Source organism: Pelophylax lessonae, assembly GCF_965119305.1.
Source record: "Pelophylax lessonae genome assembly, chromosome: 8".
NCBI lineage: Eukaryota > Metazoa > Chordata > Amphibia > Anura > Ranidae > Pelophylax > Pelophylax lessonae.
In genome coordinates, this window is record NC_138775.1 from 236,235,130 (window position 1) to 236,261,948 (window position 26,819).

At 44.3% G+C, this 26,819-nt stretch overlaps 1 protein-coding gene across 1 annotated transcript in view; it reads right to left on the reverse strand.

The window, feature by feature from the left end:
• DARS2 (aspartyl-tRNA synthetase 2, mitochondrial) overlaps nt 1-26,819 on the reverse strand; it is an 85,048-nt gene that overhangs the window by 17,528 nt on the left and 40,701 nt on the right. The window contains exons 9-14 of the mRNA XM_082264858.1: nt 23,162-23,231; nt 15,317-15,496; nt 14,802-14,909; nt 11,660-11,722; nt 8,187-8,339; nt 5,435-5,653 (exon numbers count right to left, since the gene is read on the reverse strand). Of these exons, the coding sequence (XP_082120984.1) occupies nt 5,435-5,653; nt 8,187-8,339; nt 11,660-11,722; nt 14,802-14,909; nt 15,317-15,496; nt 23,162-23,231 (793 nt within the window). The remainder of the gene's footprint in view (nt 1-5,434; nt 5,654-8,186; nt 8,340-11,659; nt 11,723-14,801; nt 14,910-15,316; nt 15,497-23,161; nt 23,232-26,819) is intronic.

Genomic DNA, 26,819 nt, shown 5'->3' on the forward strand with positions numbered 1-26,819 from the left:
CTCAGACGCGTCCACCTCGAGGACAAAGGGCAACCCAGGGTTGGGATGCGACAGAATCGGAGCCGACACAAAGGCGGACTTTAGAGCCTCAAAAGCTCGGATGGCCTCGAGCGGCCAGACCTGGGAATTACTGCCCTTCCTGGTCAGATCTGTGAGGGGCTTGGCTAGCATGGAAAAGTCCCTGATGAACTTCCGATAATAATTGGCGAAGCCCAAAAAGCGCTGCAGGGAGCGAAGGCCACTGGGCTGGGGCCACTGTAAGACAGCCGAAACCTTCTCAGGATCCATGGAGAACCCCTCAGCGGAAATGATGTAACCTAAGAAGGTTACCTGGGATCGGTGAAATTCGCATTTCTCAAGCTTACCGAACAGCTTGTTCTCTCGTAACCGTTGCAACACTCGTCTGACATCCAGAATGTGGGTCTCCATGGATTCAGAATATACCAAGATGACATCCAAATAGACCACCACACACTGCTGCAACAGGTCACGGAAAACATCGTTGATGAATTCCTGAAAGACTGCGGGCGCATTGCACAACCCAAAGGGCATAACCAAGGATTCATAATGACCGGTCCTGGTGTTAAACGCGGTCTTCCACTCATCGCCCGCCTTGATCCTTACGAGGTTATATGCCGCCCTCAGGTCGAGTTTGGTAAAGACCGTGGCCCCTTTAAGGCGATCGAACAGCTCGGAAATCAAGGGTATCGGGTAAGCGTTCTTGATCGTAATGCGATTGAGACCCCTGTAATCGATGCAAGGCCTCAACTCACCGCCCCTCTTTTTCACAAAGAAAAATCCAGCCCCTGCCGGGGACGAGGATTTGCGAATGTGTCCGTGTGAAAGCGCCTCCTTCACGTACTCCTCCATGGCCTCATTCTCCGCTACCGACAGTGGATAGACCTTGCCACGAGGAGGAACGGCACCAGGTTGTAACTCGATGGCACAATCGTATGGGCGGTGCGGAGGTAGGGCAACCGCGCGCACCTTATCGAATACATCCCGGTACTCCTCGTATTCAGGAGGCAACAGAGAGTCCGAGGAAGTACACAGCAACTTGACAGGCCCATGGATGCAACTAGCCCCACACTGTGGTGACCACGAGAGGATCTCGGCCGATCTCCAATCGAAAGTCGGATTATGCTTCTGGAGCCAGGGGTACCCCAAGACCACCGAGTAGTGTGGAGACGAAATAACCTGGAAGCAGACCGACTCTCTGTGAACGGCACCAATGGCTATCCCCACTGGAAGGGTCTCATGAGTCACGTGTGGCGGCAGAAGGGGTCTGCCGTCTATCGCCTCAAGAGCCAGTGGAGAACCTCGGGCCTGCAGAGGAATGGAATTGGCGGCAGCGAACACACTATCAATGAACAAACCACCAGCACCAACGCCTGAGTCCACCAACGCCTGGGTCGTCACTGAGCCCCCGACCCAGGAGAGGACAACAGTGATCAGTGGTTTGTCAACACGGGAAACCGGGGACGAGGAGACTCCACCCAAGATCTGCCCCCGACAGGATCTCAGGTGCGAGCGTTTCCCGGACGGTTCGGACATGCCAACCGAAAATGCCCACCGAGACCACAGTACATGCATCGGCCCTCGCGTCTCCGGAGTACCCTCTCCCCCTCGGACAGGCGAGCAAAGCCCAGCTGCATGGGTTCATCCCCAGCCAAGTCATCCCCAGGAGGCGTGGGAGGAGAGGGAGGCACGGGTGGGACAGCAAAGGTATGAGCCAATCTGTTAGGAGGCCTCCGCAGACTCTCCTTAAAGGAAGGTCTCTCCCTGAGTCTGGTGTCAATCAAAATCAGGAAAGAAATAAGAGACTCGAGCTCCACTGGTAGGTCCTTAGCTGCAACCTCATCCTTCAAGGCATCCGAGAGACCATGAGAGAAAGCAGCGACCAGAGCCTCATTATTCCAGCCCACCTCTGCTGCCAGGGTACGAAACTCAATGGCGTATTCAGCTACAGATCATGAACCCTGTCTGATGGACATAAGGAGCTTCGCAGCAGAGGCAGCACGAGCCGGCACATCGAATACCCTCCGAAGAGAAGCAACAAAACCGGAAAACTCGGCAACCACCGGATTGTTGTTCTCCCATAAAGGGCTGGCCCAGGCCAAGGCCTTGTCCGAGAGCAGCGAAATTAAGAAGCCCACCTTTGATCTCTCAGTAGGAAAGGCATGTGGCAGCAACTCGAAATAAATGCCCACCTGGTTAAGGAAACCTCGGCACTGAGTTGGCTCTCCCCCAAAGCGCTGTGGAAGGGGGGCAGAACCGGTCATACCCCGAAACACCGCAGGCGCAACAACAGGTGTCGGGGTAGACTCTGGCGCAACAACCGGAGCGGCAGTAGGAGCGGACCCAGGAGCGACAACCGACCCATCGGCAACGGGAGCGAAATGAGCCGTGCGTTCAAGCAGGATTTGCAACGCCACGGCGAACTGACCCAACAGGTGATCCTGCTGATCAAGTCTGGCAACCAGCGTGGGTAGCGAGGATGGCCCTGTACCGTCAAAATTCATGGCTTGGTCCTAATGTCAGGGAACCATGAACCAGACGTACAACAACAGAAGTGAAAATAAGAAGCTTTATTGAAAATCAAGCTGTAAAGCAAAAGTCCAAACGGATGGCAAAACCGAAGCAGAGTCTTTGCGAAGCCAGAGGTCAGGAGCCAGGAGGGTAGTCAGACGAAGCCGGGATGAGGAACCAGCAGGGTAGTCAGACGAAGCCAGGATCAGGAACCAGCAGGGTAATCAGATGAAGCCAGGATCAGGAACCAGAAGCAGCAGCAGTCTTAGAAGCATGTGAACACAGGAGGACCAAGCAAGGAACTGAAGCCACAGACCTCCTATATATATGAGCTAGGCATCCAGCTCCTCCCAGTGGGAAGGAGGAGCCGCAGAGTGGGAGGCTACAAGAAACCCAGAAACCAAGATGGCCGCCAGCACATGTCAAACGAAGGAGAGCAGCAAGAAGGTAAGACCATGACATTATGGTGTATTCACAACCATGTGTAAATAATTAACACATAACAGAATCAAATGTGAAAGTGCATGAAAGGTCAAATAAAAATTGAAATTAAAGCTGCTGCTAATGTGAAAGGTTAAAAACCTCAAACGATGACATATAAAGTTATTAAATTTAGCGCTGCTTCCCTAAATCAATGACACGTACTAGTAATACACAAAGTGCCAGTGCAATCATGTAACGTAAACGACATTAAAAACGGTTTCCATCACCATAGCTTCTGGAACCAGTTTAGAAGATACCATAATAGGGACCAACCAAAAACTGTCTTTGTGCAATAGATAGAATGGAAAAACACAGGAGGGGAGCAAATATGAAATGGGCCATTTCACAAAACGAAACAAAATGGATATACCAGTTACATACGATGGCACCTTCAGGGTTAAACGTGGATCGAGGTATAAACTGCTTCATCACTAATTTAACCACTTAAGCCCCGGAAGATTTTACCCCCTTCCTGACCAGGGGGTATTTTGCGATTCGGCACTGCGTGACTTTAACGGACAATTCCGCGGTCGTGCAACGCTGTACCCAAACAAATTTGACGTCCTTTTTTTCCCACAAACAGAGCTTTCTTTTGGTGGTATTTGATCACTTATGCGATTTTTTGATCATGCGCTATAAACAAAAAAAGCGACAATTTTTTGCGGTACTGCGACATTGCGGCGGACAGATCGGACCCTTGACTTACATTTGTGACACTTTTGGGGGTACCAGTGACATTACTACAGTAATCAGTGCTATACATATGCACTGTTACTGTAAAAATGACACTGGGAGGGAAGGGGTTAACTTTATTGAAGAGGGAGGGGTTAAGTGTTTCCCTAGGGGCGTGCTTCTAACTGTCATTGGATGTGGCTAGTGGTGTAATAGCACAGATCAACAGTTCTACATAGCAGGACCGAGTGATCTGTTTTACACAGGGGAGAATGACAGGCGGCTTTGTTTACACTAGCCGCCTGCCTTTCTCCCTCTCTGCCCGACGATCGCGAGTGACCGGCGGACATCGGGTCCGCCGGTCACACGCGCGGGCTTCCTCTGGTACGAGCGGGGGTGGGAGCGCGCCTCCGGCGGCGCGCGCTCGCCCCCTATTCGCTCCCAGGCTAGTGACGTACCGGTACGTCACTTTGCCTGGGAGGGGCTGACCGCCGCCGTATATAGTCAGGCGGCGGTCGGCAAGTGGTTAAAACATTTTTTTTTTTTTTCAAATTACAGTATTTTAAAAATAAATGTTATATTTTTTATGCATATTTTTATATATATTTTATATTGTATATTTTTCTGTAGTAATTTGTTTAATGTATATACATTTGTTTTTCCATATAATGTTGTGAATGTACGAGCATGGGTTACGCTGTCCATATAGACAAGAATAGGTAGAATCATTATATATAAAGATAACCCATTTGAGGGGTTAATTCATTGGTCTATAATCTGATTATATTCGCGTTGGACCACATTGTAACTGATTAAACTTTATGTATAGCCACCGCCTAATGATTTAATGTTAGTACATTATTTGGAAATTGTTATAAGGGGATAAACATATGGAGGACATAGTATTTACACAATAGGGTGTACCAATATGGCGAATGCGCCACTTCCGACCGCCAGCAGGAAGTGATGTAGAACCTTGTAAATAGGAAGTAACAGGGAGAAGTGGGAGGTATTGGGTGTAGTATGAGGGGTTTAGAGCCAGTCACAAGCGCCCCCAGCTTCTGACGACTTTCAGTGGGAGGGGCGAAACGCGTCAAGCGGGGAAAGAGATAAAAACATCAAACCAACAGCTGATACGAGTGCTGTGGCGGCGATCCTTTGGTTTACATGCTCAAACTTTTTTTTACTGCTGTAAGTGCATTTATGCTTTTATCTTTAAATAAAGCGATCAGTATTATGCTATGAATATCTCTCTTCTCATTGGAACATATACCATCATTATGCTGAGAGCTTTGTTTACTGCCAGAGAAGAAAGGAACTAGATCCATCCATCCATATACCATGCGGTTTTTAATGATATTGCTGGTGAGTTGGTACTCAGGAAGAGAGCACAAAGTGTCACCTAAATCCTATATGAGAAGACATTATTAGCACTGGCACCTTACTATGGACGTTTATTTTTTTGATTGCACTGGCACTTCATGTATTACTAGCATGTGCCATTGCTTTAAGGAAGCAATGCTAAGTTTAAAAACTTTCTTTGGCACCTCGACTCAAACTTCCCCTGTTATATCTATAGGCTTCAAAATGACCCACATTGTCTCTGACCTCTTTTAAATATAGCTACCCACAAAGTGACCCACTGTGCACACCACATTGAGAATTATCCTTCATTCCCAAATGTAGACTGAGGCTCTAAAAGTCTAAATGTGGTAAGTGTGAGACCTCTATGTCAGACTGGTAGTTGTACCTTGGCTGGCTCTGTGTACAGAAGGTCCATGTCCTCCGAATTAGGAGCTGTAAACGGATGATGAGCCGACCCCAGCACTTCTACATTGTCATCTTTGGGGAGAAAGAGTGGAAAGTCGACAACCCATAGGAAATTGAATCTGTTGGGGTCACGGAGAAACACCCCACATTCCTCTAGCCGAGAGGCTACATCCAGACGCAGCTTTCCTAAAGCGGTGCACTAGAGGAGGAAAACAGACAATATAACCCTTGAAAGGTTAGCAGTATACTAATCAAATACTAAAAAATGTTATCTAACCCCAGCAGGGTCATTTAAACAAGAACTTCAGGCAAACAAGTTGTGACGGGAGTCACTTTGGGCGGGGGGCACGGTAAACCCAGCTTACTTTAGAGAGGTCTGGAAACTAATTTTTCAGCTCCCCTGCTCACTTATGTGCAAGTCCCCTCGGGTCTATTAGGGGCACAGCGTGACAGAGAAGCCCAGTCTGCTCTGCCCTAACCAGACTCCCAGTACAACCACACTGGACTCAGCATTTGGTTCTACACCCATTATAATGGGTCTTATATGTGTGGTTTGTGTTGAAAGTTGGAGAGGCTCCTTCACTTGGGACAGTAATATTTATCAACAATATTGTGACAGTACCAGTCCCATTTAGGCATCTGTCCTTTTCTTCGCTTGGATACCGGCCTCCTGGACCAGCCAGCTTGTCTGATTAGAACGCAGACATTAGACATAACATTGCTGTCACTGGCCGTACAGCATTTAGTTGCTCAGATATAAAGTGTGACCGCTGCACCATGTTCCTAAGGTACCGGGCAGCCAAGCCTATGGGGTCAATGCCGGTTACTTACGCTACCCCACCCTCTTTACTGTTTGTATTATGCAGGTTCCAAGCATGAAGACCAGAGGTAGAGTAAGAAAGGGGAAAGTTAAGACAGGGGTACCTTACTCCACATATTTTGGTCCTGCCTGAAGTTACGAGACTATTGGACAGCGGTGGGCTCCTTGTTACGGGACCTCACCGACCACACTATTCCTGACTCGCCAGAGTTCTTTCTCCTGCAACTGACCAGCATCCCACTGAGGAAATACAAACAGTCTATTGTGCCCCACGTCCTTTGTGCAGCAAAATCCTGCATCCCATTGTACTGGAAAACTTCCCGATCACCTACCATCAAGGACTGCATGCAGAGGTTGGTCGAGATAAACAGAATGGAGGATCTGACTCTCACAGCGCTCCACCGACGTGATAAATATGAGAAGGTTTGGGGATACTGGAAGGTCTTCGTCCTCTCCGATCAAGGGAAGTCTCTGTTGTGCACTTGAACCCGGGCGGGGAGCCTGTCCGGGAGGGGAGCGGAGCCTAGTACGGAGCGGTCTCCCCCCCCCCTCTTTTCGCCCCCCATGGTCGTCTGTTTGTTCCCTCCTGTCTGTCCACCCTTTTTTCTGTTATTCTTGCTCTTCTTCTTCTCTACCTCAGTTTTGCTATCTGAGCCTTACGCTAAGAATATGCTGCGCAGACACTGAGTCTGTGCTAGACATTGCCACTGGTCTAGTGTTAACGTTAACACCATCAAGTGCCTCAGCGGCGGCCTAGTGCCCCAGACAATTGTATTGTACTTGCCGATGCTTGCATGAAGTGCTTATTTTTTCTTTGTTGATGTTTCAGTTCCTGTTATGGCCTCTGTATCAGCAGTACTCTTGCGTGTGCTTATTGTCCACTCATTTGTTGCTTGCCTTCGTGATATGCATATTTTGGTTACACTGTACTGTACTGACTTATGGTTCAACTTTTGCAATAAAATAATATTTGAAAAAAGAAAGGGGAAAGTTTCCACAAGTGACCTTCCCACTGACAAAGTTGGCTGTGCCAAGTTTTTGTTTAAAAGCTTTGTTGAAATGTTTGAATGTACCTGTACCTCATGGTAATGGATGTACAGTTTACCCTGCCCTGTGTCTCTATGCCAACAAGGAGGGGGGATTGTCCCCAGAGATATATACTTGTGTGTGTTCTTCAGCAAAAGTCTTAGGATTGTTACCACCCTACACTGAGTTACGGCTAGTGACTGGGTGGGCTGGGAGCATAAAACTGGGTACAGGGTCTCTGAAGCAAGGCAGCAGTACGGGCAGATCTACTCAGTCTGAGTACCGGCATCCGTCACACAAGTTGCATACAAATACAGTTGAAATACATACAAATCAGCTGTATTTGACAGAATTTGAAATGCACTTTAATCAGTCTTAAAAAGATACCCCTGCAAAACAAGATCCAGGGTCCTGGACTTCAGGGGAATACTCTGCAGATAAGTGATATAGCCTGGTCTGGGACCCACCACAGCCTTATTGCAGGTGCAATGCTTTGCATTTTCCGGTGAAAAAAAAAAGTGCACAATTTTTTCCTACAAAAATATGTGCATTTATTTAAAGGTAGACTTTGGCCGGTTTGGCTGCCGCACAGGTGTACCCAATTATTTTTTGTGTGCTAAACTTACGGTTTCTCTTATAGACTGTTAGGTTGTGTTTTTGGCAAGTTTTCTGAAAGCGCACCAAAAGTCCTGCATGCTGCATCTTTGGTGGGCCTTCAGAAAGATGCCAAAAACACCACCTAATGGAAAGTCTATGGTAAACCGCATGTTAACCGCACAAAAACCATGGGCACACCTGCGATATTGCCAAACTGCAACGCAGCAGTGTGAAACCAGCCTTAGCCTTTTAAAGAAAAATCAAAACAGATGAAAGGGTAGATACTCACCACTGTGTCATGCTGCCCTGCAGCCACTAGGAGGAGATCTTCAGCTACTGCCCCAGTGACACGAGCAAGATCCTGCCTCTGCTCCTCACCCAGGTATTTGACAAGAACAGTCTTCCAGGAGCCATCTGATCGCACAGCAATTGCCATCACTTCCTGCGTTTCAACAGTTATAGATACCATTACAAGCTGGCTTTAGCTAATTACGTTTCATGCATGGAGGACTCCCACTGTCAGCTGATAAAAATAACTAAAAATAAGAAATAAACTGTACAACCCTTGTGTGAAATGTTATACGAAAATGGACTTCCAGGTAATTGAGATAAACAGACAGATCATTTAGTAGCTTAAAGCAGAACTATAGGCAAAACTTCTTTTTTTATGTTTGGATAAAGTTAAAGGGAGGGTACAAAACCCCAGTCAGATTTTTTTTTTATCATCTGTGTTCCATTGCAGAAATTTCCCTTCACTTTCTGTCCCAGAGTCAAACAGGAAGTAAGAGGAAATCCCAGCAAAATAACCACTTGCCAACCGGGCCATAGTAAAAATACATAATTACTTTGCATTTAATAGCTAGCTGCCATAAACCCCGGTATTATTTTTCACTATGGCCGGTTCTGCGTCACATAAAAGTGTCCCAGCGCTGCTTCCCGGTCATTCCTGGGCCTACCTGACCCATCCATAAAGCCCAGGAGTGATCTGATGGGGCAGTTTGCTGAGCAGAAAGTCGAGTGAGGGCAAGATGGCCCCCACTCGTCTCTATGCCCTTGGAGGACCAGAGCGACGTCTGACGTCACTTCCGGTTCTCGGGTCAAAACAATTGATACATTCCTTGTAATAGGAATGAGAGTGATCAAAAAATAAATAAATAAAGGGACAGTGTCAAATTAAAAAGGAAAATAAATAATTAAAAAAAAAAGTAATGTGCCCTATTCCTCCGTGCACGCAGAAGAGAACGCATACGTAAGTTGCGCCCACATATGTAAACAGTGTTCAAACCACACGTGAGGTATCGCCGCGATCATTAGAATTAGATCTAGCGCAAGACCTCCTCTGTAACTCTAAACAGTTAACCTGTAAAATTTTAAAACCTCGCCAATGGAGATTTTAAAGTACTGTAGTTTGTCACCATTCCATGAGTGTGCCCAATTTTAAAGCATGACATGTCTGGTATCTATTTACTTGCGGTTACATAATCTTTCACATTATACAAAAAAACTGGGGTAACTATTGTGTTTTGTTTATTTTTTAAAATTATTTAAGTGTATTTTTTCTGAAAAAATTGCATTTGAAAGACCGCCGTGTGTCATAAAAAACTGCAATGTTTGCCATTTTATTCTCTAGGGTCTCTGCTAATATTATATATATATTTTAAGCAATTTTCTAGCAAAAAATACTATCTTAAACGTGTAAACAAAAAGTTCCAGAAAAGGCCTGGTCTTCTAAAGGGTTAAGGGAATTCCTTGGGGACCCCAAGGTCACTAGAACTAGTGTCCCCATTGGAAGATTTCCCCACTATTACTTTTCTGGGGACACCCAAAATTTTGGATTTTCGTTTACTTTCATTTTCAATAATGGTAGACAGGACACAGAGAGGGTGAATCTCCCTAACAAGGACATAAGGAGCAATAAAAAAAAAAAAAACAACACGTGGTCCAATCTCTCTCCACTGTCCAAAACTCCAAAACTAAAAAAAAAGTTTTGCCTTCAGTTATACTTTAACCGCTCAGCGCCTGCTTATTCCAAAGGCCTTTTAGTCAGTATTCAGAGACACAGAATGCATCCAGGGATGCTCATCTCTCCTTAACCACTTTACCACTAAGTACTGTAATAGTACTGCGGCAAAGTTGCTCTTGTAGGTCTGACGACGTAGACCTACGTCGCCAGACTCCTCCCCTGTAGGCGGCGCTCGCGCGCCGCCGCAGGCGCGCTCCCGCTGTTTTCATTCACAGCGGGAGTCGGGTCAGGGGAGGAGCAGCGGCGATCGCCGCTGCTCTGCCCCGATCGTCGGGGATCTAGTGTGGAGATCCGCCCACCTGTGTAAACACAAGCGGGCGGATCTCCTCAGTGACAGGGAGTGACAGATCGGAGTGTTCAGCATAGCTGGACATCCGATCTGTCCCTGTCTCACAAAGTCACCTCCCCCCCCACACGTCAGTAAGCACCAGGCATACATTAACCCCTCCCTCTCCAATAAAGTTAACCCCTTCCCTGCCAGTGTCATTTTTACAGTAACAGTGCATATTTATAGCACTGATTACTGCAGTAATGTCACTGGTACCCCCAAAAGTGTCAAAAATGTCAGTCAAGGGTCCGATCTGTCCGCCGCAATGTCGCAGTCCCGCAAAAAAAAAAAAAAAAAAAAAAAAAAATCGCAGATCGCCGCCATTACTCGTTAAAAAAAAAAACACAAAAAATTACATAAATCTTTCCCTTTGTTAGTAAACGCAATAACTTTTGCGCAAACCAATCAAAATACGCTTATTGCGATTTTTTTTACCAAACATGGGTAGCAGAAAACAAATTGGCCAAAAATTTAAAAGAAAATTGGTTTTTACATTTTTTTTGGGGGGAATTTCATATAAAAAAATGTGAAAAATATTGTTATTTTCTCAAAATAAACGCTCTTTTTTTGTTTATAGCGCAAAAAGTAAAAATCGCACAGGTGATCAAATACCACCAAAAGAAAGCTCTATTTGTGGGAAAAAAAGGACGTCAATTTCGTTTGGGTACGGCGTCGCACGACCGCGCAATTGTCAGTTAAAGTCGCACAGCGCCGAATCGCAAAAAGTGGCCCAGACCTAAGACAGCAAAATGCTCTAGTGGTAAAGTGGTTAAGCTGGCCATACATTATACTATTTTCTTTTTCAATTTCCTTTAGATTTACCTTCAACTAAGTAGTGCAAGGGTCTGCCTGATTGCATATAAATTGAAAGTGTTTAGGTGTCGCTTCATATTATATGGTTTTGGTAAATCTAAAGGAAAATTGTACAAGAAAATGGTATAAATGTATGGCCAGCCTCAACCACATGTAATCACTTTGACATATGGTCACCTGCAAACATCCGTGGCACCAGTCATTGATTTGTACAGGTGTCAGGTGACTTGTTCTGGCTAATAGCAAACACCTGTTAATACCCATGGCAGAGAAACGCTGTATTTAGCCAGTGTACACCCTAAATCACCAGCCCTAAAGAAATCTTTCCTTGCCATGAAAAGATGTTTAAGTAGAAGCTTATCCCCAGAGATCATTGGAATGTCCGCTTTAATTCCTTAGTATCTATTTTAATGAATGTTTCATTATAGAGACTTAGAAGAGCAAGGTACACTCCTATGTAACTTTTTTCCTAATATATTTGCAATATGCGGAGTAATTGCCATCACATGAGTAGCTTGGGACTCTCCTATAACAGAAAAGCATAATGTTTCTCTGAGCACACCTTGTGAAGTACAGCCCAGCCATGGACCCCTCTTACCTGCCCAAACTGCTCTTTGATCTCCTCCACCATGGAATCCAGAAGTTTACCCTTAATATGTTTCTGGAAAGAACAAGAAAACGATATATAAAAACAACACTTTAATTTACCATTAAAACAAAAAAAAAGAAACACCTCCAGCCTCAGCACAGATACCGCCCATATGGTCTCTACTGGCATGGCTGACTTGAGCTGAGATGTTGTTTTAAGTCTCTGAAAACCAAGAGAGCTGCTAATGTGAAAATGCATGGATCTCCTAAACAAACCAAAGTAATCTGCTGTAGAGAAGAGAGTAGTTTTGACTCTTGGAGACATAGTGAAGTCATTACCAGGAAGTGTTCAATTCTATGCATTAAGATAAATAGTCTTCTGTGTGCAGCAGCTTCCCTCAGCCCCCCCTATTGCTTACCTGAGCCCCCTCTCTATCCAGCAATGCCCACATGTGCCTCAGCCATTCGGTCTCTCTCTCCTGATTGGCTGAGACACAGCAGGAGCACCATTGGCTGTCAATCAAACTCAGCCAATCAGGAGAGGGAGGGTTTGGCCAAACAGCAGCTCTATGTCTGAATGGAAACACAGAGCTCCAGCCAGAGACCCAAGAAAAGGAAGATCCGGGCTGCTCTGTGCAAAACCACTGCACAGAGCAGGTAAGTATAACATGTCTATTATTTTTTAGGAAAAAAAAAAAAAAGATTTTATAATCACTTTAACCACCTAAAGACCGGAAAGGTTTTTACCCCCTTAATGACCAGGCCATTTTTTGCGATACGGCACTGTGTTTCTTTTAACTGACAATTGCGTGGTCGTGCGATGCTGTACCCAAAAAAAAAAAAAATTAATGTCCTTTTTTCCCCCACAAATAAAGCTTTCTTTTGGTGGTATTTGATCCTTTCTGTGGTTTTTGGCATGACAATTCTGAAAAAAAATATGCATTACTTTCTGTTAGAAAACATTCCCAATAAAAAAAAAATTAAAAATCAAATCAAAATGTTTTCATCAATTTAGGCCAATTTGTATTCTGCCACATATTTTTGGTAAAAAAAATCCCAATAAATGTATATTGATTGGTTTACGCAAAAGTTATCGCGTCTACAAACTAGGGGATAGATTTATGTCATTTTTATTTATTTATTTTTTACGAGTAATGGCAGCGATCAACGATTTTTAGCGGGACTGCGACATTGCAGCAGACAGATCGGACACCTGACACTTTTGAGGGGACCAGTGACATTACTATAGTAATCAGTGCTCAAAATATGCACTGTTACTGTACTAATGACACTGGTAGGCAAGGGGTTAACACCATGGGCGATCAAAGGGTTAAGTGTGCTTTCTAACTGTATGGGGGATGAACTCACTGGATCCCTGTGTTCATCCCTGACAGAACAGTAGTCTGGCTTGTTTGCATAGGCAAACTGCCATTCTGTCGCCATGCGGAGCGATCGCGGGTGGCTGGCAGACATCACATCCGCCGGACCCACTGATTGGCTCCCCCTCTGGCTAATCGGGGCATGTGCACGCCTTTGGCGGCGCACGCCCGCCCCCACTATCCGTTACATGAGGTGACATATAGGTAAGTCGTTTTGCGGTACAGAGCCGGCCTGCTGCAGTAAAACTATGGCGGCTGGTCAGCAAGTGGTTAAAGAAGATCATTTATTCTTCTAAGGTCCTGTCTCTGCTATGGGACAAAGTACATGTAGTACTCCCTCTCATGTTGCCAGGTGTTTTTTTCAAATCTAATTTTGAGGTCTGAAATGTCCCTCCTCCCCTTGCTCTGGCCGATCAGACAACAGCTAGGAAGTAGACGGATATTCATAATGGCAGCTTGCCATGGCTCGGAGCATTTTCCACAGACAAGCAACAGCAAAAGGAATGCAGAGGCCGACACCCACCACACCCTCTGCATTCCTCTTGCCATTGCTTTAATGTGGAAAATGCTCAGAGCCAAGACAAGAGGCTATTATGAAGTAGCCATCTCCTTCCTAGCTGTTGTCAGATTGGCCATGGTGGGGGCAGGATGGACTTCTTAACTAGACTTGGAAAGCACTTAGCAATACGAGACAAAGTACTACACGTATTTTGTCCCATAAAGGACAGAACTGTAAAAAAAATTAATAAATGCCTGAATTTCAGGCAATCAGCTCCATCGCCATCCCCACATTCTGAATGGATAATGATAGAAGACGGATTAGCTCATCTCTCTGTCACTCCACTTTCTCCTCCTCTCAGTTTCCATCTTGCCAGCACATGAACCAATTGACTCTTTGTAAAGCCTCGTACACACGCAAGGATTATCGGCCGACCGTTCGTCCGACTTTTGTGGTGGTGTTTTGTTGGTTGGAATGTGCCTAGACTGTGCACGATTTTTCTTGGCCAACAAAAATCTACTTCAGAAGTGATGTCATGTGCTGGTTTACTTTACGTGTGTTTTTTCTTCTCTGAGCATGCCCAGTCTTGCTCATCAGATTTTTGTCTGCCGAAATCTGTACTGACTGACGGAAAATCGGCCGTTGTGTTGACGGCCAACAAAAATTTTATAGCCTGCTCACCAGATTTTTTTCGGCCGAAAAGTCAGAGTCGGTTGTCGAAAGCATCATACTAACAAGCCGAAAATCGGCCGATCGGACGCTGGCCGAAAATTCCCGGCCAATAATCGATGCGTGTGTACGAGGCATAATTCTTCCTCCCACACCTATACTCTGAATTCAGGAGTAGTACAGCATCATTGCCACACACAGCAAACTACATTAGGCTCAATAGGCATTTGAGGGACTTTGCAGGGCGGCTTAGAGAAATTTTTTTTCTTTTTTTTTTACGATGGGAGGCAAAAGTTCTACCCAAAAACAAAAAAGCCTTTATAAATTTGGCTTTACATAAAGCAGAAGGTCAGTAAAAGATCTAACAAAAGCAAAACATAAAGAAATAGAAAATAAGGAGGGGCAATAACAATCAAAACTAGGCAAAAGGTAAAAAAAAAAACCCCCCTTAGATAAAATTGGAGTTTGTGAAACATGGACTTTTCACCATTGCAATGTATGACTTGGTGGAGGGATAGAGCGCTATAATAAATAAATGTAATTCCAATGTATTATTCATACATCTCTTTCAATCTTCCACAGGCACAGTGTATCGTTATACTCACCGTTCCCTCAGGTACTCTGATGGCTTTCACACATCCATGGGCTTTTCCAAGTGCTTCCTGCACAAATCCCAGCTGGGCTGTCCTCATCTGTGCCGTTACATCAGTGATCTACAGGAGAATCAAACAAAGTCAGTAGATTACATTAAAAGGGAACTCTACTCTCTATCTCTATCACAAAGTCATCTGCTCACAACAAGGTAATTTTGGAGAATTCAGGTCCTTTAAAAAAAAATGTCTGGCAAGCATATTGTGTCAACCACTTACTGCCTTTCTCAAAAAGGTTTTAAACCAACATAAAAGAGAACCAGTAAGAGCTCATCAGATGACCAGTACCAGATGTCACTCAGCAAATTTATGGCAATCTAGGTGGATGGCAATTCTACAAATTGATAAAGCCAATAACATATCCAAGACTATGGAATATTTTTAATTCCACTAGGTCTACCCAAAATCTTCGAACTCTTTCAAATTGTGAGAACAAACAGCTATCAAGGACTTCACGATAAATGGGGCACCTTCATCTCAAAGCGGGTTTCAGGTTTGTCCACACCGTAGCTGCTCATGGCCTCTGCATACGTCATAATGGGGAATGAATCGGGAAGGGGACCCTTTTCTTCAGGCCAGGAATATCGCAATAATCCCTCCACCAGCCGTCGTATCCCCAGCTGGTCTACGAAGGACATTTCTATGTCAACCTATACACAGAAAACATTCAAAGGGTTAGGAATGAGAGGAGAATAGTTACTAAACAAAAACAGATAAAAAGTGCCGGTAAAAAAATTACAGGTGTAAAATACACTGCTCAAAAATAATAAAAGGGACAATTTTTAATCAGAGTATAGCATCAAGTCAATTAAACTCGTGATATTGATCTGGTCAGTTAGGTAGCAGAGGAGGTTGTTAATCAGTTTCAGCTGCTTTGGTGTTAATGAATTTAACAACAGGTGCACTAGATGGGCAACAATGAGACAACCTACAAAACAGGAATGGTTTTAGAGGGGGAGGCCACTGACTTTTTTTCCTACTCATCTTTTCTGAATGTTTTCAACTAGTTTTGCATTTGGTTAGGGTCAGTGTCATTACTGGCAGCATAAGGTGATACTTGGACCCTAAAGAGGTTGCACAGGTAGTCCAACTCCTCCAGGATGGCACATCAATGCGTGCCATTGCCAAAAGTTTTGCTGTGTCTCCCAGCATAGTCTCAAGAGCATGGAGGAGATTCCAGGAGACAGGCAGTTACTCTAGGAGAGCTGGACAAAGCCATAGAAGGTCCTTAACCCATCAGCAGGACCGGTATTTGCTTCTTTGTGCAAGGAGTACCAGGATGAGAACTGCCAGAGCCCTACAAAATGACCTCCAGCAGGCCACTGGTGTGAATGTCTCTGACCAAACAATCAGAAACAGACTTCATGGAGGGTGGCCTGAGGACCCGACATCTTCTAATGGGCCCTGAGCTCACTGCCCAACACCATGGAGCTCGATTGGTATTTGCCATTGAACATCAGAATTGGCAGGTCCACCACGGGCACCCTGTGCTTTTCACAGATGAGAGCAGGTTCACCCTGAGCACATGTGACAGACGTAAAAGAGTCTGGAGAAACCATGGAGAACATTATGCTGCCTGTAACATCATTCAGCATGACTGGTTTGGTGATGTGTCAATGATGGTCAGGGGAGGCATATCCATGGAAGGACGCACAGACCTCTACAGGCTAGACAATGGCACCCTGATTGCCATTAGGTATCAGGATGGAATCCTTGGAGCCATTGTCAGACCCTATGCTGGTGCAGTGCATCCTGGGTTCCTCCTGGTGCATGACAATAGCCGGCCTCACCCGAGTAGAGTATGCAGCCAGTTCCTGGAGGATAAAAGAGTTGATACCACTGAATGGCCCCCATGCTCGCCTCACCCAAATCCAATACACTGGGACATTATGTTTCGGTCCATCCGACCCCGCCAGGTTGCACCTCAATCTGTTCAGAAGCTCAGTGAAGCCCTGGTCCAGATCTGGGAGGAAATATCCAAGGACACCATCCATTGTCTCATTAGGAGCATGCCCGGACATTGTCAGGCATACATACTAGCACGTGGAGGCCATACAAACTACTGAGGATCATTCTGAGTTGCTGCAATGACATTTTTGTAAAATTACTAGCCTGCTGCATCATTTTTTCCCTTTGATTTTCAGGTTGTCTTTGATTCCAGCCCTCTGTAGGGTGATAATTTTCATTTCCATTAAACAATGTGCCATCTTTTCATTCCTAACACATTACCCAGTCCATATCAGTAAAGATATCCAGCATGAGATTTTTCCCCATTGAGATCGGATGTGTTTTCAAAGTGTTCCTTTCATTTTTTTTGAGCAGTGAATTTCCCTTTGTACCATCTTCCACAATAAACCTTCTGCAGAATTGGCCATGTGTTTTTTGCTAAAATAAATGAGGGCCAGTAGTTTCCAAACTTTTTTTCCCCACACACGTACCCCTTGGCAATCTATTTGCATAAATTATACCCCCCCAAATCAGTCAGTACTGTTCCATCAACACCACAATATGTCCACAACATCGTCACAAGCTGTATACTTTTGAGAACTACAAGAGGACCAGGATGCACCCCAAACCAATGCTGACATACTGTATACTTCTGATTTAAAAAGATTACAGCTTGTCAGCATTGAATGGGGTTTGGGTGAGTCCTGGTGCTCCTGTGGCCCTAATACGTGTCATTTGCTTAAAATACATGAAGTCACGACAGTCATGTTCCCCCATTCAACTATATTTACTGCCATCTCATGCTCTGTTCCCACACCTCAGTCCCTACCCCTCCCTCACCACCAGTAAGTGACTGGCAGGGTGTGCATGTTTCCTAAGGAGTTACCAGCTATGGTGACCAAGTCACACTATGTTTACAGTCACAGGATAGCCATTGCCTTTTCAATGCAATATTTTGTACCCCTAAAACATACAGAATGCTGGGAACCATTGACTTAAAGGACTGCTGTTCAGGTAGGTGCAGATTTACATCAACAGAACTTGCCTTAACGTGGTTGTAAACCCTTCCACTCTGCTTGAACGCCTTCCTCTTGGCAGAGACTTTGTGAATGGTATCAGAGGAATTCAGAATTGGAAGATTCACAGCCAAAGTTAAAATGGTTGTAAACCTCAGACATGAAATATAAACAAAGCATATCCCTCTATAGTGTGTACTTGTCTCAATCCAGAGCACTAAGTGTCACTTTTGTCTGCTTTGTTCCTCTGCTATCAGCATGAATCACTTCTGACAAGTTTTCCTGACACCAAGAGAAAAATGGTGACAGGGGAGGGACCAGCTGATTGACAGCCTCAGTTCTGTTCCTGTGAGCTGTGTGAAGGTTGGTATGTCCTCTTTCCTCCAATCAGCTCTCAGAGCTTTCCTCACTGAGCTCTGCACAGTGTAAATTCAGCTCTCCATCCCCTTTTTTTCAGAACTCTCAGACAAGTTTAAAAATTCTGGACTTGGAACAGATATAGAGCAGAGAAGACTGCAGATAAACAGGTACAACTTATGTAGGAGGATTTATTTCATCTCTGTGTATCACCTAATGATAGTCCCTTCACTGGGCATATGTAAGGGTTTACAACGCTGTTAAGGCAAGTTGTAAGTTGATATAAATCTGCACTAGACCTAAAGATGTCATGTAGCTGGAGGAGGAGCTTGTTTCATTAGGGTACTTCGTTATAATAAGACTTTATCTTCACTTTTAACCACTTTAATACCGGGCACTTTCACCCCTTCCTGCCCAGGACAATTTTCAGCTTTCAGCACTGTTGCACTTTGAATGACAACTGTGCAGTCATGCAACACTGTACCCAAACAAAAATGTTTACCATTTTTTTGAGACAGATAGAGCTATTTTTTGGTGGTATTTAAATCTCCACTGGGTATTTTATTTTTTGTTATTTTTTGCTAAACAAATGAAAAAAAGACAGGAAATTAAAATAAAAAGTTTAGTAAATAAGTAGGTTTTCTTCTTTACTGATGTGCACTGATGAAGAGGCACTGGTATGCAGTGCTGAGGGGCACTGATAGGCAGCAATGATGAGAAGGCACTGACAGGCTGATGGGCACTGAAAGGCTTTACTGATAGGCCCTGATTGGTATCACTGGTGTATTGCATTGACCCTGAATCAATACTTTGTAGAACTACCTTTCACTGCAATTACAGCTGCAAGTCTTTTTGGGGATGTCTCTACCAGCTTTGCACATCTAGAGAGTGACATTTTTTTCCATTCTTCTTTGCAAAATAGCTTAAGCTCTGTCAGATTGGACGGATAGCGTCTGTGAACAGCAATTTTCAAGTCTTGCCACAGATTCTCAATTGGATTTAGGTCTGGACTTTGACTGGGCCAGTCTAACACATGAATATGCTTTGATCTAAACCATCCCATTGTAGCTCTGGCTGTATGTTTAGATGTTTTTTTCCTGCTGGAAGGTGAATCTCTACCTAGTTTCAAGTCCTTTGCAGACTCTAACAGGTTTTCTTCTAAGATTGCCCTGTGTTTGGCTCCATCCATCTCTGACCAGTATCCCTATCCCAGCTGAAGAAAAGCATCCCCACAATATGATGCTGCCACCACCATGTTTCACGGTGGAGATGGTGTGTTCAGGGTGATGTGCAGTGTTTATTTTCCACCACACATAGCATTTTGCTTTTAGGCCAAAAAGTTTAATTTTGGTCTCATCTGACCAGAGCACCTTCTTCCACATGTTTGAAGTGTCACCACATGGCTTCTCGCACTGCTAGACTGCTAACAGGACTTATTATGGCTTTCTTTCTACAATGGCTTTCTTCTTGCCACTCTTCCATAAAGGCCAGATTTGTGGAGTGCATGACTAATAGTTGTCCGGTGGACAAATTCTTCCGCCTGAGCTGTGGATCTCTGCAGCTCCTCCAGAGTTACCATGAGCCTCTTGGCTGAATCTCTGATTAATGCTCTCCTTGGCCGGCCTGTCAGTTTCGGTGGATGGCCATGTCATGGTAGGTTTGCAGTTGTGCCATACTCTTTCCATTTTTGGATGTTGGATTGAACAGTACTCCGTGAGATGTTCAAAGCTTGGGATATTTTTTATAACCGAACCTTGCTTTAAACTTTTCCACGACTTTATCCCTGACATAACAAACCTCTGAGGGCTTCACAGAACAGCTGTATTCATACTGAGATTAAATTACACACAGGTGGACTCTTAATTAATTAGGTGACTTCTGAAGGCAATTGGTTCCACTATTATTAGTTATGGGTATTAAGAGTAAAGAGGGCTGAATACAAATGCACACCACAGATATTTTCAGATATTTATTTGAAAAAAAATTTGAAAACCATTTATCATTTTCCTTCCACTTCACAATTAAGTGCCACTTTGTGTTGGTCTATCACATAAAATCCCAATAAATTACATTTACATTTTTGGTTGGAACATGACAAAATGTGGAAAAATTTCAAGGAGGTATGATTACTTTTTTAAAGCACAGTATAAACACTATATTACCAAAAGTATTGGAACGCCTGCCTTTACACGCACATAAACTTTTATGGCATCCCAGTCTAATGGGCCATACACACTATAAGATTTTCTGAAGACTTTTTCCTTCAGATTTACCTTTTCTATGTAGTGCAAGGGCCTGCCAGATTGCATACAAATTGAAAGTGTTTAGGTTTGACCTCATATTATATGGTTTTGGTAAGTCTAAAGGAAAAAGTCTTCAGAAACTCTTATAGTGTGTATGGCCCATTGGTCTGTAGGGTTCAATATTAAGTTGGCCCACCCTTTGCAGCTATAAAAGCTTCAACTCTTCTGGGAAGGCTGTCCACAAGGTTTAGGAGTGTCTATGGGAATGTTTGACCATTCTTCCAGAAGAGCATTTGTGAGGTCAGGCACTGATGTTGGACGAGAAGGCCTGGCTCGCAGTCTCCACTCTAATTAATCCCAAAGGTGTTCTATCGGGTTGAGGTCAGGACTCTGTGCAGACCAGTCAAGTTTCTCTACCCCAAACTCACTCAACCAGGTCTTTATGGACCTTGCTTTGTGCACTGGTGCGCAGTCATGTTGGAACAGGAAGGGGCCATCCCCAAACTGTTCCCACAAAGTTGGGAGCACAAAGTTGACCAAATTGTCTTGGTATGCTGATGTCTTAAGCGCTCCCTTCACTGGAAGTAAGGGGCCAAGCCACAACCCCTGAAAAACAACCCAACACCATAATCCCCCTCCATCAAATGATTTGGACCAGTGCACAAAGCAAGGTTCATAAAGACATGGATGAGCGAATTTGGAGTGGAGGAACTTGACTGACCTGCACAGAGTCCTGACCTCAACCTGAATGTACACCTTTGAATTAGAGCGGAGACTGCGAGTCAGTCCTTCTTGTCCAACATCAATGCCCGACCTCACAAATGCGCTTCTGGAAGAATGGTCAAACATTCCCATAGACACACTACTAAACCTTGTGGACAGCCTTCCCAGAAGAGTTGGAGCTGTTATAGCTGCAAAGTGTGCACCAACTAAATATTGAACCCTACGGACTAAGTCTGGGATACTATTAAAGTTCATGTGTGTGTAAAGGCAGGCGTCCCAATACTTTTGGTAATATAGTGTATATTTCAGTCACTCACTCACAGATGAAGGCAATACAGCATTTTTGTATCTGGCCAGGATTCAAAGTGGATGGACTGCATATTGTGCAGCAGCTAGTTTGCATGCACTTAAAAGTAATTTTTAATGTGACCTCAACATTTTTACTTGCTAGCTGTTCCAACCCCAGATAACTGTATTTAAAAGTGATATTAAACCTTTGATTTTGTTTGTATTAAAATAAAAAAAAAATGTCACTCCTGGCTCCTCCTCTTTGGCAAATGCCCCCACAGAAAGCCGCTTTCTATGAGGGCACTCGTACAGGCTCGATCCCGAGCCACCCTGTCTGCATCTATTGACACAGACAAGGTGGCTCAGCCCCGCCCTCCCTCATCACAGGGTTTAATTGACAGCGGCGGGAACCAATGGCTCCTGCCGCCATCAATCTGCACAGTGAGGAGCGAAATAGCCAGGCGATCCGCAGCTCTTGTGCACATTGCCAAATCGAGATTGGCCTCAGGTAAGTTGGGGGGGGGGGGCTGGGGGGATCCTCCTGCACAGAAGGTTTTCTTTTTTTCCTTAATGCAAAGAATGCATTAACCACTTGCCGACCGCCCGCCGTAGTTTTACTGCGGCTGGCTGGCTGGCTCGGCTGCGTAAACCGACGTAGTACTACGTCGGTCGTGCCCATGGTGCTGGGGAGCGAGCCGATTCATGGGACCGGCGGCTGCGATTGTCACCAGCTACCCGCGATCGCTCCCCTCTGAGAGAGAAGGATGGTCAGCTTTTGAAACACAGCTGACCATTCTTCTCTCTGAAATGATCACAGAGTGCCTGTGATCCTTCCATATAGGATCACAGGTCTCTATGGTCATTTCACAAGCCCCTCCCCCCCACAGATAGTAGACACTCCCCTAGGCTCACATTTAACCCTTTGATCGCCCACTAGGTTAAGCCCTTCCCTGCTAATGTCATTATTACAGTAACAGTGCATATTTTTAGCACTGATTACTGTAGTAATGTCACTGGTCCCCCCCAAAAGTGTCAAAAAGGTCAGTTAGGGGTCCGATCTGTCCGCTGCAATGTCGCAGTCCCATTAAAAATCGCAGATCGCCGCCATTACTAGTAAAAATAAAACAATAAACAAAAATGACATCAATCTTTCCCCTAGTTTGTAGACGCTATAACTTTTGCACAAACCAATCAAAATACGCTTATTGCAATTTTTTTTACCAAAAATATGTAGCAGAAACTTTTCTTTCAGAATTGTCGCTCTTTTTTTGTTTATAGTGCAAAAAATAAAAATACCACCAAAAGAAAGCTCTATTTGTGGGAAAAAAGGACTTTAATTTTATTTTGGTACAGTGTCGCACGACCACGCAATTTTTTCGTTAAATTAACGCAGTGCCGAACCACAAAAAATGGCCTGGTCATTAAGGGGGCAAATCCTTATGGTCCAGAACTGGTTAAGGAAAAAAAAAAAAACCTTCAGCCTTCAGAACCACTTTAATTCACAGATCTCACAGAGGGGAAACTAAATTAGGAACCAGAAGAGGCTGCCCCAGCTTCCCCCGCTTGATGACTATTGAACTAGAATGGAAATGGGAACGAGCGATATCTTGCTGGTACGTAAAGCAAGGTAAGCGAAAGGAGAAGGTGAGCTGTGCATTGGTGATTCTAACCCACCGGTGAATGATATGCTAGTGTAACAGCTCAGAAAGAAAGCGGCCATCTGAAGTGCTGACCAGATTACCTGCGTAAATTCAGGCTGTCGGTCCGGTCTGGATCCTTCATCTCTATAACAACGGGCAACCTGGAAGTATCTGCAATGAGACAAAAATAGTTTCCAAAATGTGGATCTATTACTCCCATCCATCTACCCATTACCCCCAGCAGTTTATAATCATGGTTAAAAGTAAACAGGTCATGGGAGAATAGCTCATACCCTCCTGAAAATGCTAGACATTGGTCCATTTTATTACCCCCCCTCTGGTTTTATTACTTTCTGAGTACACATCCCAGAGCTAGGACACAGATCAGGTGCTCGGACCAAAAATCTTATTTGTGTAGATAACTGGCTAAGGTCACATTAAATGCAATCAAATTCAAACACAGAGTACACTTGCCACTGTTACCAGGAAAAGAGTTTAGAATTTCTGGTAGCCTAATTATTATACAGGATTTATATAGCGCCAACAGTTTGCACAGCGCTTTACAATGTGAGGGAAGACAATACAGTTACAATACAGTTCAATACAGGAGGAACTAGAGGGCCCTGCTCATTAGAGCTTACAATCTAGAAGGGAGGGTCAAGTGAAACAAAAAGGCAGTAACCGTGGGGGATGGGTTGATGGAGAATATGGAGGTACATTTATTAGGGGTTGGTAGGAGGGTTTTCAGAGATCGCCTAAAAGCTAACAGAGTGGGAGATAATCGCACAGATAAGGGTAAGGAGTTCCATAGGATTGGGGAGGCTCTGGAAAAGTCCTGGAGGCAAGCATGGGAGGAGGTGATGAGTGAGCTAGAGAGCAGGAGGTTTTGAGAGGAACAAAGAGAGAGATTAGGTTGGTATTTTGAGACGAGGCTAGTGATGTAGCTGGGGGCTAAGCTGTGGATGGCTTTGTAGGTTGTTGTTAGTATTTTGAAGTTAATTCGTTGGGTGAGCGGAAGCCAGTGGAGGGCTTGACAGAGAGGAGCAGCGGACACTGAGCGATTGGTGAGGTGGATGAGTCTGGCGGCAGCATTCATGATGAAATCAGGCCTGTGTACACAAGCATTTTTTCAGGTCAGAGCTGCTTTCATTCTTATAAAGGTCAATGGGAACACTAAAGCAGTTAAAGAGGAGGCCAGAAACATCTCTGAAAGAATTAAGAAGCATCTTTACATGGATCTAAAATGCATACCGAATGCACAGAAAAGCAAGCTTCATAAGGCTGACACCCTGCAGAAAACTCCAAAGACTTCGGAGGACAAGTCCCGTTTACTGGTATGATGTCCAGTGGAACAGACAGCAGGACAGACAAGTATCTACCTACTTTCAAACAGAACTATAGGCAAAACTTTTTCATTTTAGATAGAGTAAGGGAGGGTTATAACCCCTGTTGGGTTTTTTTTTTTGCCATTTGTGCCGCATTGGGGAGATTTATTGTTACTTCCTGTCCCATGGCCAAAACAGGAAATCCCTGCAAATGAACCCCTTCCCTCACTGAAGTGGGTCTTTTTCTGTGGGCCACATATATGCAAATCTTAGATTGTAAGCTCTAACGAGCAGGAGCCTCTGATTCCTACTGCATTAAACTGTATTGTAAATTGTACTGTCTGCCCTCATGTTGTAAAGGGCTGCGTAAACTGTTAGCGCTATATAAACCCTGTATAATAATAATCTCTTTGCAGGGAGCACGCCATACAGCGCACTCCCAGCACAGAGACCGAGCTCTCACCGAGAGCCCCGGGTTTCATACTAATGACTGGGACCCAAGACTCCCAGTTCTGGGTCACCTGATCATTGGGATAGACTCTAATTGGCTATTACAGTGATCATTCACTGGGAGCCCACCTCTGTGTTTACTTCCTCTTCTGAATGAAAAGGAAGACACGTTGTAGAGAAAAAAAAAAAAAAAAAGTCTGTAAAAAAATAAATAAAAAATTAAAATACAGAATACAAATATAAAGAAAAAAATATCATCATCAAGGTTTCCCAGGGTTGGTGTTAAGGTTTAAGGTCAGAGTCCAAGGTCATTTTGGGTTGTTCTTTAGTGGTAAATTATGGTAATAGCAAGAAATATACAGATTATTTTTAAAAATATATATTTTTTTTTATTATTTTGGGACAGTTTTCCTTTGATAATAACAAAAAAGAAAAGCTAAATTTGTCCTGAAAAAAAAAAAAGCTATAATCCACCTGGATACACAAAGTAGCTGTGATGATATGTACAGTTTTAGTAACATATGCCAAGGTTGCAAAATTGTGCTTAGGGATTACCATTTGTTTTACCCTTAGGTGGGAAGGGGTTAAAAGAATCTCTTGGGGACCACCAGAACTAGTGTCCCCATTGGAAGATTTCCCCCTCTCCTACTTTTATGGGCACAACCCAAAATTTGGGATTTTCTTTTTTCACTTTCAATGATAATGGTAAACAAAACAAACAGAGTGGGTGAATCTCCCTAATAGGGACACAGACAGCAATAAAAACTGCCAGGGCTTCTAATCCCTCTCCATTCTATTTCAAAACTAAAGAAAAAGTTTTACTTTTAGGTTTTTTTTTAAAAGGTACTTTTTTTAACCAACTTTCATTTTTGTGACAGTCACTAAGTATTTCAGCCTGTTATTGTGATTTTACTGATCTATGCAGGATTGTAAGCACTGTATCTGGTTCAAGGAAACTAGCCATAGCTGATCTCCTTAAGAAAATGCCAATTGCCTGACAGTCTGTTCATTTTCACTCACTGATCCAAAACAAATATGCAGCACAAGTCCAGAACTCCCGATCTACATACTTGTTCCAGGTCAGTGATTTGAGCCTAGAACTGCTGATCTGCATACTCTTTCTGGGTCAGATTTTGAAACACTAAGGCCCCTTTCACACAGGCGGACGTTCAGATCCGCCTTTCCGTTTTTTTGGCGGATCTGAACGGTCCCCCCCATGCATCTCTATGGGGCATGGGATGTCAGCGGAGACATGTCCACTGACACCCGATCCGATCCGTCAAATCTGGACGGATGGAAACCCTATTTTCCATCCGTCCAGTGGATCGGATGAGAAGGGACTGACAGTCCGTTCCCATCCGATTCCCCCATAGAGATGTATAGGGAACTGACAGCTGTGTCTCCGTACATAGTGCGGAGAACAGCTGTCATCCTCCTGCTCAGCGGTCCACTGAGATAAACGGAGTCCGTCCGAAGGACGGGCTGTGCGAAAGAGCCCTAAGACTCTATTCACACTTGAGTGTAGAGCAGCGGTAGCTACTGCAGCGTGTTTATTTTTCTTTTTTGTGTTATTAGTAGAGCGTTTTTGGAGCGGCACTATTTATTTGAATGGGCCTTCTTCTGTTTCAAGAATGCTCCAAAGAAGCTTCTGTAGCAATTCTTGAAACAGAGCCAGGAGCGTTTGGCGTTGCGTTTTTTGCTGCGACTGTAGTGCGCTTTGTTGCTCGACAATCGCGGAAAAAAAAATCACTGCGTTTGGGGTGCCATTAAAAAATGGCATCGCAAACAGTTCCCGCGTTTTGGGGCAATTCTGAAGTTAGGGGCAGAATTGTGGCGATTCAAATCGCCTAAGTGTGAACGGAGCCTAATGCCTCATACACACGATCAGATGATACGAAAAAAATTGCTTTCTAATTGATCGCACGATAATCTGATCGTTAATACACAACTTTTGACAGCCGATCACGACATTTCGTCCAACAAA